The 15053-nt window shown below is 49.0% G+C and overlaps 1 protein-coding gene and 1 long non-coding RNA gene across 2 annotated transcripts in view; one reads left to right on the top strand and one right to left on the bottom strand.

Annotated features, from left to right (window-relative positions):
* The window catches only part of XYLT1 (xylosyltransferase 1), a 297683-nt gene extending 290732 nt beyond the window's left edge, over positions 1–6951 (top strand). The window contains exons 11-12 of the mRNA XM_007188435.2: positions 566–899; positions 6629–6951. Coding sequence (XP_007188497.2) covers positions 566–899; positions 6629–6951 — 657 coding nt within the window. The remainder of the gene's footprint in view (positions 1–565; positions 900–6628) is intronic.
* On the bottom strand, positions 1360–14516 carry LOC130704844 (uncharacterized). The gene is made up of 6 exons (XR_009005340.1): positions 13908–14516; positions 10858–12080; positions 6439–9681; positions 6151–6281; positions 3733–3818; positions 1360–2163 (listed from the first exon to the last, which is right to left on the bottom strand). It is a non-coding gene; the product is annotated as an uncharacterized LOC130704844 (long non-coding RNA).
* Positions 14517–15053: the final 537 nt, after the last annotated feature.

Raw genomic sequence — 15053 nt, 5'->3', positions numbered from 1 at the left:
AGGATGGATATTGTACAACCATCTCCCACCCCTAGAGTCCAGCTCAGAATGCTTTAGGGAAGCCAATGCTGTCTCTTCCTTGGAAAGCTATCTGAACTCCTGCAAATGATAGGCGATACTAAGGGACCCTCATGTTTCCTAGCTTATAATAGGGCAGCTCCAAATCCTGAGCTCCACTCTTGTTCAGAATGATTGTACTAACAAGAGGCACATTATCTGGAAAGCCAATGACCGAAGTGGAGATCAACTGCACCTGTTGAGTGGCAGGGTGTATGTTTCCGTGGAATGGCCTGCAAGCAGGTATTCATTCCATGTACACACCACACAGTAGGCACAGGAGGCCCAAAGGTTTAGTGAAATGGACCACACGCCTTGCAATCCTTCAGACTAGGTCCAAATCCCAGGTCTTCTGCTTACTGCCTGTCCAACATTAAGTTACTGAGCAAGTAACTTAATTGGAGCCTCAGTTTCCTCATCTGTTATATGGGTATATGAAGCCCAATAAGCAGTATCCTAGGCCTTCCTAAGAGGCCCCGTGATTTCAGAACTCGCTCTCCTGTTTCAGGTCGGCACTGACTGGGATGCCAAGGAGCGGCTCTTTCGCAACTTTGGGGGTCTCCTGGGGCCCATGGACGAGCCAGTCGGCATGCAGAAATGGGGGAAGGGCCCCAACGTGACTGTGACTGTCGTCTGGGTGGATCCCGTCAACATCATCGCAGCCACCTACGACATCCTGATTGAGTCCACTGCCGAATTCACCCACTACAAGCCCCCTTTGAACTTGCCCCTGAGGCCTGGGGTCTGGACAGTGAAAATTCTCCACCACTGGGTGCCAGTCGCAGAAACCAAATTCCTCGTCGCGCCTCTGACCTTCTCAAACAGGCAGCCCATCAAACCGGGTGAGTACTTCCAGTATTTCTGTGGGGTAAATATTCCATTGCCAGAGGCCTCCTGGGTCCTTCACCTGGGCGGGCAGCGTTGCTCAGACATGGGGCACGTGGGCCACCTTCGAGAGCAGGGCTGTCTGCTCTCAGGACTTTTTCCTGCTCATTTGTCATACAGAACCTTCTAATTTTCTGCCCGTCTCTGCACACTGAGGTGATGTCATCTGTCTCTGTATTAGACACCTGTTTATTAGATGCTCTCTCACTGGACTTCTGGAAGGTCCTGATCATATTTAAGACAGGTGGGAAATAAACCCAAGCTGATATTGAGTTTCAGCAAATCTTGTTCAATGTTTTAAAAAATATAACTAAAATAGGAATTTCTGTTCATCAAAAACATGATATACTAGGTGAGGGGACATATACTAAAGGAAAATATTTACACACACAAAAAAGTACTCATATTTGGAATATACAAAAAGTACTCAAATTCAGAAATCCCCTAAGTCAGAGCAAACTACAAGCCACAGGCCAAATCCAGCCCACTCCCTGTTTTTGTAAATAAAATTTTATTGAAATGCAGTCTCACTCATTTACATATTGACTGTTGTTGCTTTGGGGCCACAACGCCAGCATTAAGTAGTTGCCCACAGAGCCAAAAGTATTTGCTATCTGGTCCTTTAGAGAAAGGGCCAATCCCTGATATAAAAGAAATAAAAAAGAGAGAGCATATACACACACATATAAAAAGATGCTCAGCCTCGTGAATAATGAGAGAAATGCAAATTAAAAGCAAAAAGGGATTCCACTTCACGTCTGCCATGTTAGGACATGTCTGAAGATGAGACAACATCATTTGATGGTCAAGATGGAGAATAATAACTGTCCATGTAAGTGCTAGTGAGAGAGCCATGTAATAAAATGAGTTCGCATTTGCTGGTGAAGTTGAACATATACACATACCCTACTGCACAGAAATTCCACCCGAGGTAGAGGCCATAGAGACTTGTGCAGAAATACAGCAAGTTGTTGATAATAGCACCAAACCAGAACCAATCCAAACGTCCGACATCCAATGGACCAACAATGTGGTCTGTTCCGACAGTGGAGGTCTACGCAGCAGGGAACACAATGTAGGACCCTCCACATGCTGATCTGGATGAGCCTCTAGAACATAATGTTAGGGTGGGGATATCATAATTACCATGCATGTATTTAAAGTTCAAAAACAGGCCAAGCCAACAATATAGTATTTCAGGATTCATGTATCAGTAGAAAGCTGTGAAGAAATGAAGGAAATTATTAACAGGAAATTCAGGATGGTGGTTCCCACTGGGCATGGGGTCAGGGAGAGGGGTGTCAGACTCCTAGCATGCCTGCCTTTTTTCTTTTTTTTCCAAAAGGGTTTCTTTTATTTTTCTATTCCCCACCCCCCTTTCTTTTATCACAGGTAACGTCTTCCTCCCTGCTCAATCCCATCCCCAGGAGTGGCCACTGCCAACAGTTTAGTGTACAGTCCTTCTAGAGGTTTCTCAGTGCTTTTAAAGCATTGACATAAACACAAAATAAATCACAAAGACATTGTCATTTTTTTAAGAATAGAATGATACACTTTGAAGTGAAACTTGCTTTTTTCACTTTCGGAGTCGATGTATGTAAAGCTGCCAGCTGCCTAGTATTCCTTTGGGTTAAGGACCCACAATCTATCTGTCCCTACCCCACCCCCGCCTGGGTAGACACATAGCTTCTTTTGTTGTTGTTGTTACAGATACAACTGCAAAGAAGATACTTGAACCTAAGATAGTATGTGCCCATGAAGATGCATCCATAACATAGATTCCTAGAAAAAGGATTTCCAGGTCTCTTGGTGTTTGAAATTGTTCGCCTCCATTTAACAGATCACAAACCCAGAAGCCAGAAACGCATTACAGCCTCTGTTGGCTAAAAAGAGCTCTGGGCTGGGTGTCATTTAGCCAGTGACACAAGGAGAGGGGGACATAGATATGGGGAGGGGCACCTAGAGTCCTAAGAAGGGAGTGTTGATGTGAATTCTGTCAATTTCTGCTAAGTTTCTGCACTGAACAAGCAGAAAGATTTGGACCTCATGTTTTCAGGTACTGGAAGTCTGCTTCTCCTCTCCCCCATGAAACAGGCAAAAGACAGCTCCTACAGAACAAGCGGGGCCAGAGCCCACCCACTTAGGGTCCTCAAGTGTCCCACTGATGAGGCTCACATCCTTAGCATCTCTAAGGGTTCCCAAAGGCAGACGTGGAGGAGAGGGATGGAAGTGGTCGTCTCCTCTTTGCTTCCCATACAGCTATCGGACAGAAAACGAGTGACCCTGAATCCATCCCTACCTCAGTAAAATAGCCCGGGGCCATTCATGGGGTCCTGATTTTTCCGATCTTTTCTCCTGGGATTTCTGAGGACAGCAGGGCTCTCCCCACGCATGCCCAGGATGAGCCTAGGGTCATTTTACCCCACTGGGAGCAGCCCCCCTGTCGTCAGTAATTGTATCTGTTAATGATGTTCTGGTGACAGGGAACACGAAGGTGGGAGCAATGCAATTTGTAAAGTGATTCATCAAGAGTAATTTGCTATTGATGCATCCCTGGTAATCTCAAGAAATCTGATGAGGTGGAATTGAGGGAAATTTAATTATAGAGGCGAACATTGTGGGCTGATGCTATAATAGCATTTCCCACGTTAACCTCATTTTTCATAAGGGTTTTCTGCACCAACCACAATATTTGGTTCCCAGCGTTCAAATGTTTGTTAACTCCTCTTTTCACTTTGAATGTCCTGCCTTTTCTCAGTTTGGGTGTCTCCCCAGTCCCCAGCTTCTCACCTCTGCAGTCTCTGCAGAGATGAAGGCGTTGAGAGGCTCTAGTAGGGAAGTCAGGACCTGCTCCAAAGAGAACAGGCTCTGTCCTCCTGAAAAAACAAAGGAAAAGAAAACAGGGGTTTTTTCCTGAAAACCCTTTGGTGGGCATCAGGGAGAGGTGGGCCAGACTTCTTAAGGAACTCGAGAAAGAGAAGCTCTGCTAAGTATAGCAAGACAGGACATGTGCTCCGGGCGTGCTTCTCGGCTTTCTCCCACCGGTTCCCCTCCAGGCCGCAGAGTCCAGCCCCCCAGCTTCCTGGGGCATTGGGAACTGAAGGAATGACTTTCTCGTACATGCAAGTCAAAGCATATTTTTAATTCAACTAGCTTTCTCATTGCTCTTTTTTTTTAATATATAAATTTATCTTATTTATTTATTTTTGGCTGCATTGGGTCTTCGTTGCTGCGCGTGGGCTTTCTCTTTGTTGTGGTCGGCAGGCTTCTCATTGCAGTGGCTTTTCTTGTTGCGGAGCACGGGCTCCAGGCTCGCGGGCTTCAGTAGTTGCAGCTCACGGGCTCCAGAGCGCAGGCTCAGTAGTTGTGGTGCACAGGCTTTAGTTGCTCCGTGGCATGTGGGATCTTCCCAGACCAGGGCTCGAACCCGTGTCCCCTGCATTGGCAGGTGGATTCTTAACCACTGCGCCACCAGGGAAGCCCTCCCATTGCTTTTTGAAGGACAGGTATATATACACGGTCTTTCTTCCTCACTCAGGACCACACATATCAGAAAGTAACGTGCTGATTATCCAGGTTCTCCTGGTTGTCTCCGAGGGTGACAGCCACCATCAAGCAAAGAGGAAGCATTGTCATCTGAATGCTGCATTGTCTTATAAGGAGGTTTCTTCTAATCCTAGTGATCTTGGCTATAGCAAAACCTGATTTGGTAAAACACGACCTACCAGAATCATTAGCCAGTCTTTTCAAACAATATATTCTTGTGTTTGGTAATGAAATAAGCCATGAGTGGGAACTTCCTCAAAATAGAAACATCTAGCTTCTTTCCTTCAGCCCAAATGTCTAGACTTTCTGCTTCCCCATCTTTAAGCCCTGGGAAACAGTCACTGTCTCTCTTGTTCATACGTTACTTTACTGTTTACAAAGCACGTGAACTTCTACCTGAGCCTCGTGCCAGCCGTGTGAGTCTAATTGCTGGAAGGGTGAGTATCCCCATTTTGCAGATGGGGAAACCAAGTCTGCAAAAGACTAGCTCCCAGATGGAAAAATAAAATAAAAAACAAAAGCATTGTTTTAGCTTCCTGCTGATATATGAGCCTCTTGGTAGAGTATCATAATGACAAGAACGGGCTTCGGAGTCAGCCAGCCCTGGATTTAACTCCAGATCTGTCTCTAAACTATAGCTGCTTCCGTTTCCTCATCTGTAAAATAGGGATGATAAAATCAGCCCTATAGTTGTGTGTGTGTGTGTGTGTATTTTGTACTAATAATGCCAATAATAATAATTCTAGCTAAACTTTCCCGAGTACTTAGAATATGCCAGGCACCATTTTAAGCACCTCACATGAGTCAGCACATTTAATCATCACAAACAGAGCTACGAGGAAGGTACTAGTTCTCCACCCATTTTATTGATGAGGAAGAAGTCACACACCTGGTATGTGGGACGTGGGGATTCAAACCCAGACAGCCTGACTGCTGTCCCCGAGCTCTGGCATGAGACCCTGGTGCTCAGCAAGGCAGAGCCGTTTTGGGAGCCAGCTGGACCTCCCACCCCACCCCACTCTGGTCCCAGCTTCATGCTTTCCAGGACTCCTTGCTGTGGGCCATTCATGCCCCACATCTTGGACCGAAGCAGAGATCCATGTCTTATACAGAGTTCATGGTGGGCATTCAGCAGCCCAGAGCGGGGATGCTCACCAGGCTTTGAGGTCCACAGACCCGGGTTCAAACCCTGGCTCCGACTCTCATCACCTGTATGATTTGGGGAAAGATGCTTAATGAGGCTTTTGCATCCTCTGTTCCCAATGCCTGGAATTCTCTTCTCCAGGATCTGCATGTGGCTTCTTCCTTCCCATGAATCAGCACTCAGCTCAGATGTCATCTCCTCAGGGAGGTCTCCCCTGCCATCCCAACTAAAATAAATACCGTTGTCACTCTCTAACCCAGGAATCAGCAAGCTTTTATTGTAAAGGGCTAGATAGTAAATTTTTCAGCTTTGTGGGCCATATACAATCTCTGTCTCAGCTACTCAGCTGTGCTGTGGTAACAGCCATAAACAATATGTATCCAAATGGGCATAGCCGTGTTCCAATAAAACTTTATTTACAACAACAGGTGGTGGGCCGGATTAGGCCCAAGGGCCGTAGTTTTTCAGGCCCCTGCTCTGACTCAACACACCCCATTTATTCCCTTCATGACACTTACCATTTTCTGGAATGACCTTATTTATTTACTTGTTTCTTTCTTTATTGTCATCATTCTTCCTCCACTGGATTGTGGTCTCCTTCATTGTCTGGTTTGCTCCACCACAGAATAGAGCCTGGCACTTAATAAATCTGTATGAAATAAATAAATGAATGAATGCCTTGCAGATGTAGATGTTTCGTAAATATGTGTTGAATGAATTATTGTCTGGACTATAGAAAGGGCTCCATAAATACATGCTGAATGAATAAATGAATGGACCATGCCCTGCACAAAGTGGGCTCATACCTGTTGAAGGAATGTCCTCGTAGGCTCAGTTTCTTTGTCTGTACAATGGGAGTGCTAAAAGAACTTCCTCGTGAGATTGTCCCGTGAACTGAATGGTGCTACGCAGTGCCCAGCACGGTGCCAAGCACACAGTAGTAGGTGACCGGTCCATGGCTCGTCTAATGATGTCCTTGTTCCCTTTGGCTTTCAGAGGAGGCATTGAGGCTGCACAACGGGCCCCCCCGCAGCGCCTACATGGAGCAGAGCTTCCAGAGCCTGAACCCCGTCCTCAGCCTGCCCATCAGCCCCGCCCAGGTGGAGGAGGCTCGGAGGAACGCCGCGTCCGCCGGCGCCGCCCTGGAGCGCTGGCTGGACTCGCTGGTGGGTGGGATGTGGACCGCCATGGACATCTGTGCCACAGGCCCCACTGTCTGCCCCGTCATGCAGACCTGCAGCCAGACGGCCTGGAGCTCCTTCAGCCCTGACCCCAAGTCAGAGCTGGGCGCCGTCAAACCCGACGGCCGGCTCAGGTAGCACTGGGCAAGTGGGGGCCCCAGCGGATCTCAAAGGGGAAGCAGCCAGAGGGCCAGTGGGAGCCGGACCCTGGCCTCCCACCCCCGGGGGGTGCCTTTTGGGAGCAGGGCTCTCCTGGCCATGGAATGACGGAGAGGGAAGGTTTGGAGGCCGAAGCAGGTTCTGCCAGCCACCTGCACCCAGCAGGCCGGCTCCCGGGGGTGGGGATGGCTCAGTCCCAGCACCGTGGTGGTCTTACCTCTTCTGGTTGATCCTCGAGTGCTACAGGTTCCTTGTCTTCCCCCTCAATGACCTGACACCCCTCCCCACCCCGCCCAGACAAGTGATTCCAAAACTTTTATTTTGAGCAGCAGAGCTTTGTTTACTAAGTCGCAGGCGGAGGGAGGTTCAGGGTGCAGATGAAATCCAGGCTGCTCTGGTTGAAGCTGCGAGTGTGAGATTCTTTCTCAAAGCTCAGCCCACCGGGCAGTCCCTTGCCAAGGGCGTCTCCTAAGGTACCTCTTCAGAACCCAAGGGCTCTGCAAAACCTAGTTTGAGAAGCACTGCCCAGAGGGCGGGTTTGATCTCCAGCCCCGCCCTTCAGCTCCTCTTCCTGCTCCTCTGGGCCGGGAAACCCTTGTGCCAGCCCTGAAGTGACAGGGCGTTAAAGTCAGGCTCGCGGGCCCGTCCGCAGGGAGGTAGCGGGCTTGGCAGGGCCTCCCACCAGCCCTTCTCAGGTTCAGCCGTCCTCCTTAGTAAGTAGAGGAGCCGGAGAGCCTTCTGAAGTGCCATGGCCAAGGCCCACCCACAGTGTGACTGCCAGACATGCTGGGCCCCAGGCCACCCTCCCTCGAGGCAGAAATTGGGCCATGCTCATGAGCGTGAGGGTCAAGCCCCCAGCCGTTCACGGGCGACGAGACCAAGACCATGACCCCTCTGGGCCTTGACAGTGGGAACTTCGGGGACCATGGCCATGAAACTCATAGAGATCCTTGGGAGCAAAACGCCTGAGCTGGTCAGCACAGCAATACCTGTCACCTGCCTGAGCCCTTTGTTCTGAGGTCAGGCGTTTGGAACATTTGTGAATCGCACACTCGGTGCTGCTGGGAGCGACCAAACCGCATGGAACAGACTTTTCATGGCCAGGAAGAAGCATCTCAGATTTGGTTTTTAAAGTCATGCCCTTTCTTATCCAAGGTGCCAACAGGCCCATCTGACATGCAGTGTAAAAGTGGGAAGCTTGAGTATCTGGTTGTTTGAAACCTAAAGAGCAGTGTTATTCAAATTGCTTGAGTTACTAGAAACCCAAAGGGTTTTCCTTGCCATGTGTACATCGGAGGGCTGCCCTGCTCATCCGGAGACCCCTCCCCAGGGGCCCTCTCCTCAGCTGATCCCACCCTCCCCCCAAGGACAGGCTTCTCTTGGAAAAGTCCTTCCCACAGAGAGCTGGTCCTTGTCGGATTTCCCTCCAGTGTGGGTTTGAAGGTACCGCCATTTGCTCCCAGTGACCCGTCAGCTGTCGCCCCCTACTCACACCCCCAGCCCAGCAAGGCAGAATGTCCTGTGGGCCATGGAGGATATAGAGAAGGGACACTTTAGATATTTATTATTTATATGTTTTAGTCAATGACTAATTAGTAGGTGCTGTTTTTGCAGCTTGTCAATTACGTTATCTTACTAACTGAAGCTGCCTTTATTCACAAAAGGCCCCCTCCCCCAGCCCTTCCACTCCCTCCCCCTCTCATCCCCCAGCCCCTCATGTCTGTCTCTTTCTGTCTCTCTGCTGCTTTATCTATCTATCTGTCACCTCTGTCTCTGTCTGTCCTACGTTCTCCGTGTCCTCAGTGGGAAGCAGGGGGCTTGGACACCATGAGGAGAACGCCTCAACCAGCATCATCCACTGGCCGGAAGTGGGGTGCCCTTGGGGACACTGGTGCCTCGCTTTTCCTCATGCAGTGTGTTAGCGTGACTCAGCCCTCCGGCTCTGGGGGTGTTGGAATTTCTGAGCCATCCCCGCCACCCGCCCCCGGCACAGGGACGCGACAGGCCAGCGACTTGCGGAGGGAGGCTGTGCCGGCTGCAGGGCCTGGGGCGTCCCCGCTTCCTCCATCGCTGCCCTCCCACGGCCACTCTAACCGTGGGCCTGCATGCGAGGAAAAGCAGGCTCCTTCCACGCCCTGGAGGAAAAGAGATCTAGTCTAGGAAGATGGGAGGGGGTCAGACCCGGCCAGGAGAGCCCAGGAGCTGGCCCAGTGTTTCCAGGGACCTCGGCGTGGCTTTCTCGGAGAGCCCACATGAGCTCCACGTGGTTTCACAAGCTCTGTGGGAGCCGAGAGGCCCGCGTCACATCCACTTTCTGCCCCCGGCCTCTGCCTCTGGCCAGGGCCTCCCTGAGCCTGTGGCAGCTGCCGGGGAGCCGCCCTTTCACCCTCCTCGCCACTAGGGCCCTGTGTGTCATTTGTGATGGTTTCGGGGGCTCTGCCCTGGCATGTCCCTGCGCACCCATGAGCCTGCAGACTCCTCGGCGGGGCCCCTCCTGCACCCTGACATTGCTGACTCCTGTCCCACCTGGGAACAAGTGGAGAATGGCAGAGCTGGCTTACTCCGGGGACGGTCCCCACCCCTCCCTGGCCCGGGCCTCATTCCCTGCTCACCGCCAGGAGGCCGGGAAGCCGAGCCGCCTCGTGGGATGTTCCTCAGCATCCTCTGTTTCTGAACCAGAGAATCACTTTGAAGATGTTCCATTTGGCTCTAAGGAAAAAAGGGAGAATTTCAAACAAAGCCCAGGATGATTTGAGCAAAGGTGACGTTTTCCCAGGGGAACTAGTTTAACTCATTTTTGTAATCTACCTGAGAATGATTTATTAGTTAGAGGCCATTGGTCAGGCAACCTTGAGCTGTGGCTGCCTGAGGGTTTCAAAGCCTGAGAACGTGGTCTCTGGAAAGCCTCTTAAAGAAGCAGAGTGACTGTGGGCTGAGTCACTGGCCAGGTCCTCGGACTTCAGGAGGACTTAGAGGTGGGACGTGGGTTTGGGGGAGAAGGACGCATTGAATAAGCTGCGACACTCTGTCCAATTTCCCATTCACCCCTGTGACGTTCAGGTGGAAACCACGCTCAGGAGGCAGGCAGCCTTCCTGAGTCCCGCTTCCCCAGCCATGTGCAAGGCGGCCTGTCTCCAAGGAGGGCATGAGCAGTTCCTGGGACCCCCCTGTTCTCAGAAGTGCACATGCACCTCCCTTCGGAAAAAGGCCGTTCTGATCTCATCAGGAGTCATTCCGACTTCATTTGCCATTGTTAGTTTAACTTTCAAAATGCCAGTGGAGTTGAGAAGGAATGAGCACGCCCCCCCACCCCCGCAAAGGGCAGATTACAGCTGCTCTGGGCACATGCCGGGACTGGGGGGCGACCATGCTTCCTTCCGGTTCTCCAGTTTGCAGGTGCAAGGAGGACGCTGGCTGGAGCCTTGATCTCTTTGCCAAGAGGATGCAGAGGAAAGGAGGGCAGTAGATGCCGGGTGTGGGGCCTGAGCAAAGGTCCCTTTCATAGCCAAGTTCACTGGGGACTCAGGACACGCTCCTGCAGCAGCACCCAAGGGGGCTATGCCAGAAACAGCTGTGGGCAAATACCCGCCAGATCGAAGCCACGCCCTCTGGCAGGGGTTACAAGTGGCTATAGGGTCCAAAACACTAGCGTAGATGAGTGACGCAGCTGGTGTAAGACATTAGGGAGTGGGGAGTGGTGGGTACTGTAGTCTGCAGCGTGCACATGACACAGACAAAAAACTACAGCTGCATCTCAGCTCCAGCCTGAGTTGCGTGTGAGAATACAGGCACAGTGCAGCAGAATCATCTAATTTGGTAAGGGAAGCCAGAAATCCATATTTTTATAGGAAATATGATTTTGAAATGTTGGCATTTTTTTCTTACCAGAGTGTAGGCAAAGGGAAACCTCTTTCAGCCTGTGCACTTCCGGCAACCTCTGCTCTCTGGAGAGGTGGTTTAAAAGGAAGCTAGGCATTGTCCTGGTGGGGGAGGAAGAAGCCACCATCAGGAAGGGGCAAAAAAATAACAGCTTATGTCGAGCTCCGAGGGGAATGGGGACCTCTTACTAGTCATTCCCGTCCCAAAGAAACGGTCCCTCAGAGGAGAAGTGTCTCATAACTGGCGTGTTCAGCTCTCCTGGTCTCAAGACAGTTTGTACTGAAGGGAAGATGGCACAGAATTTGCAGACCCCAAGAGCTGCCCCTTAGACGTACGGAGGTCCCCATTGGCCTGGTCCCCGCCTTCCAGAATTCCATCCTACCAGGCGGAGAGGTCCAGGATGTGGTTCAGGAGGAGGGGTTGGCGTGTCAAACAGCCCGGCTCCCTCCAGATACCAGGTTTTAGCAGCCATCTTGCCACATGTCTGGAAACATCTTTGGAAGCCGTGCTCACAGGAGGTCCTCTGTGCTTCTGCCTCACTTACCTTACTATGCCCATGGGTCAACCACAGGCGCTACCTCATGTGTCTGCTGAGAAGTTTACCGGGGGTGGGGGTGGGGGGGGCAAAATAAAGGTGTCCAAAATCTGCTGGAGCTAAATGTACAATCTATGCAAATTCTGTCTTTCTCATTCTCTCTCGCTCTCTCAGAAGTATTATTTTTTTTACCTGGCAAACAAGATACTGTACAGACCCCTCTTAAGACTGAGGAGGGCTTTCACGTGCCACCTGTGTCTGCCCCTCACGTTGTCATTGGTTCTGTCCTTGCCAAGCCCCAGGCAGGGAGAAAGTAGCCCTCTCTCCCCCTCCCCTTGGCTGGGAATACTCCAACCGCCTCTGCCTACACAGCCCGCAGGAAAGCAGGTTCTGCACCTTGCCACCTCTGTTCCCAACTCCATCCTCTCCATTCTTCATTTGCCTCCCTATCCTTCCCTTCCCCCACCCCCAAAAAGCCGTAGGTTTCTCCTTTTTGAAATGAGGCCTTAAAATTATTTTGGGAAAGCTAACCACCCTCTCTCCCCCTCCCATTTCCACCAACATCCGAGAAGAAAGAGCACCTTGAAGCTTTCAGGGCGACCTCCTAAGCCAGGGGCTGCCAGTCTGTAGCTTGCGGATGTGATAGAAATGGCTTCTATGTGTCGTCTTGAAGAAAAATATTCTTCTGTTTTTCCTATGGGTAAAATGAAGGCTTGGGTGCTCATCTAAACCTCAGCCAACTCCCGAAGCACTCTCCTAGAGCATACTGCCACTGTGATGGGCTGGCTTAATTACCGGCAGAATGCCGACATGGGCTTTCCAACCCTCCCCCGCCCCCAAAGACTTGGTGACTTTAGGTACTTCATTCAAGGGTAAATCGGGAGAGTTTCCCAATTTATCTCTTCATCCTTCCTGCCTGGAAAGTGATAGCATTAAATAGTCCCAGCGGATGGGTCATGTTCTCAAAGGGATCACACTCTCCCTACTTTCAGAATCCCCCCATTTCCCTGCCATCGCTCCAGGGCTGATGGAGGCCAAAGACAACCCCAGGGTTTTCATAGGAAATTCACTGGAATTGAGCGCAATCGTCTTTGTCATCCTTTGTCTTTTTTTTTTTTTTTTTAATATATATTATTATGTTGTCAAAGGCGTTTGGGTATTTTTTTTAGAGGCCTCACAGTAAGTTATTACCGTCCCCCTCATTGTTTTTCAAAGACATGTGGTGATATAGTTTTTAAAAAATAACTATTTTGTTATAGATCATAATACACATAAAACTGTACAGAAATATTTTGTAATGTATTGATTTTAAAAAAAAAGAGAGACTCTGTAAATAAAGTTTTAAAAAAAAGAGAGAGAATTCAAAAGGCACACACTGAAAGATGTAGATATTTTGCTATTTATTTAAAGGAGTATTTTAAGAGATACTGAACTATCTGAAATTGACCAGTAATCAAAGTTCCAATCATCCGAATGCTTTTCCTCGCAGTAGAATGTGATTCTCAGAAACAATTGCACTACCCGCCCATTTTTGCACCTTTTCTCTTTTCATTTAGCAGAAAAACAACAACGAAATTGTGCCTTAGCTGTATTTTTTTGTTTAGGGGAGTTTGTTTCTGTCTGACAAAGCAAAATTTTTTGCAGAAAACAGTGGATGTATTGAATACTGTATCATACCAAAAACACTGCAGGTGTATATAGATGCTTTCTGTCATACTGTGTTTTCAGATGCAGAATTTTAAAATTAAAAAAAAAATACTGTCTTTATGGAACAGTGGGTGTATGGCTTTTCAGTGATAAACTGCATCTTCATGCAATCCTGTATTCGCCCCCCTCTGCTGCACTGCCCTCGTGCTGAGACCATCTCTCCTGGGAAAACCTGATGTGTGCACACACTCCCTAATCAAGCCTGCTGTCATCTCCCGACCAGATTATTGCAACACCCTCCTGTAAATGATGCCCCTGGTTAAGGTAGAAGTGTTTGGTTTTAAATACCTTTGTTAAGTAGAGGATAGTGAGGAGGACTGCCATCTAAAGTGGCAAGCGTTTTCTATACCCAGCTGGCCAGTTGTGTGGCAACCTGTTTCCCTTTCTTCTTCACTACACAGCTAGACTGCATTTCCCAGACTTCCTTGCTCTCAGGTGTGGTCATGTGACCAACTCCTGGCCAATGGCATGTGGGTGGAATGGATGTAAGACACTTACTAGACCTGGCCCATAAAACTTCCCAGAGAGCTCTCTCTCTCTCTTTCTTTCTCTCTCTCTCTCTTTCCCCATTTACCAGCTCAAGTGTTTTAAATCATCTTGATTTGGGGCATTCATAAATTTGTCTGTTCTACTGCTCTTCTTGAAAGCTTCACACAGCCCCCAACTTAAAAGAGGGCAGAGACGCAATATGGGAGGAGCTGGGCCCCAGATGGTGACACGGAAGACCACCCCTATTTGACTATGATGTGAAAAGAAAGAAGCATGCATTATGTTATGCCACCAAGAATTTATCTATTACAGCAGCTAGCCTTACCTTAACTAATTCATCCAGATATGGAAACTCAGTCCTCTGGGAAAGTCCAAGTTTCAGCCCCTTCATCCCATAGGTAAAGATACAGAGACTCAGATGGGTGAAGCTACCAAGATATGAGCATCATGGTCAGAAGTAGAACCAAGGTTTCCTATCCCTCAGTGAGACTTTCCCAAGTCATTAGGAGGACTGGTTCTCCATCCTTTGGTTGGCCTCATTATGACATTTACAGTGACTCCTGACGGCCATCACCAAGGATTGAGAGTGCCCAGGTGCTGGGTCACAGACATGCCTTTAAATCATCCTTCAGAATCCTAAAGGCAAAGATTGGCACTGAGACCCAGATGGGACTTTACAGCTGGAACAAAGTTGGTTAGAGAAGGTAAGTGACTCAATGTTTGGAAGGATGGTTGGACCCCAGGTATAGTTGCCAAAACCTTTTTTCCAGTTGGATCTTATAGCCAATCTCCCCTTCCTTTGCTCAAAGATAAGTCCTCCAAAAAGAAAAGGGTTTTCTTGCAAGGGAAGGATAAACTTCCAAAATCTCCATGGGAAGAAAGATCAAAGATCTTGTTCACCCAGTGTTCCCAGCACTTACCGCAGTAAGCCCAAGGTATGGGCACTCAGTGAGTATTTAGTGAATGAACAAGCGAATAAAGCCATATTTCTTAATTAACATATGGGCATGGGGTCATTTGTCGAAGATGCTGTCTTTACATCCAACATTTGATTGATAATATTTGGCAAAACATGGGTTATTGTAAAGTAAATGGTGATTTTTCCCTTCAGTAAGGATGTTTCTGGGCCTTTTTTTATGAAAGAGTTGGTTAGAATTTCTTTCCTACTGATTTATTTGACCTGTCACATGTCACCTTTTGTTCAGAGAATAGAAGTGGTTGGCTTAAGTTAGTCAGATTAATGGTTCTAAAGGTTTTATTTTTATTTTAAGGGAACCCATTTTCAAACAAAATTGTGCATTAAACCCCCATATTATATAAAAAAGACCTGGGGGGCTTCCCTGGTGGCGCAGTGGTTGAGAGTCTGCCTGCTGATGCAGGGGACACGGGTTCGAGCCCTGGTCTGGGAGGATCCCACATGCCGCGGAGCAGCTGGGCCCGTGAGCCACAATTGCTGAGCCTGCGCGTCTGG

Source organism: Balaenoptera acutorostrata, chromosome 15 (genome assembly GCF_949987535.1).
Source record: "Balaenoptera acutorostrata chromosome 15, mBalAcu1.1, whole genome shotgun sequence".
NCBI classification, from domain to species: Eukaryota; Metazoa; Chordata; class Mammalia; order Artiodactyla; family Balaenopteridae; genus Balaenoptera; species Balaenoptera acutorostrata.
This window is presented reverse-complemented; position numbering and strand designations above follow the sequence as displayed.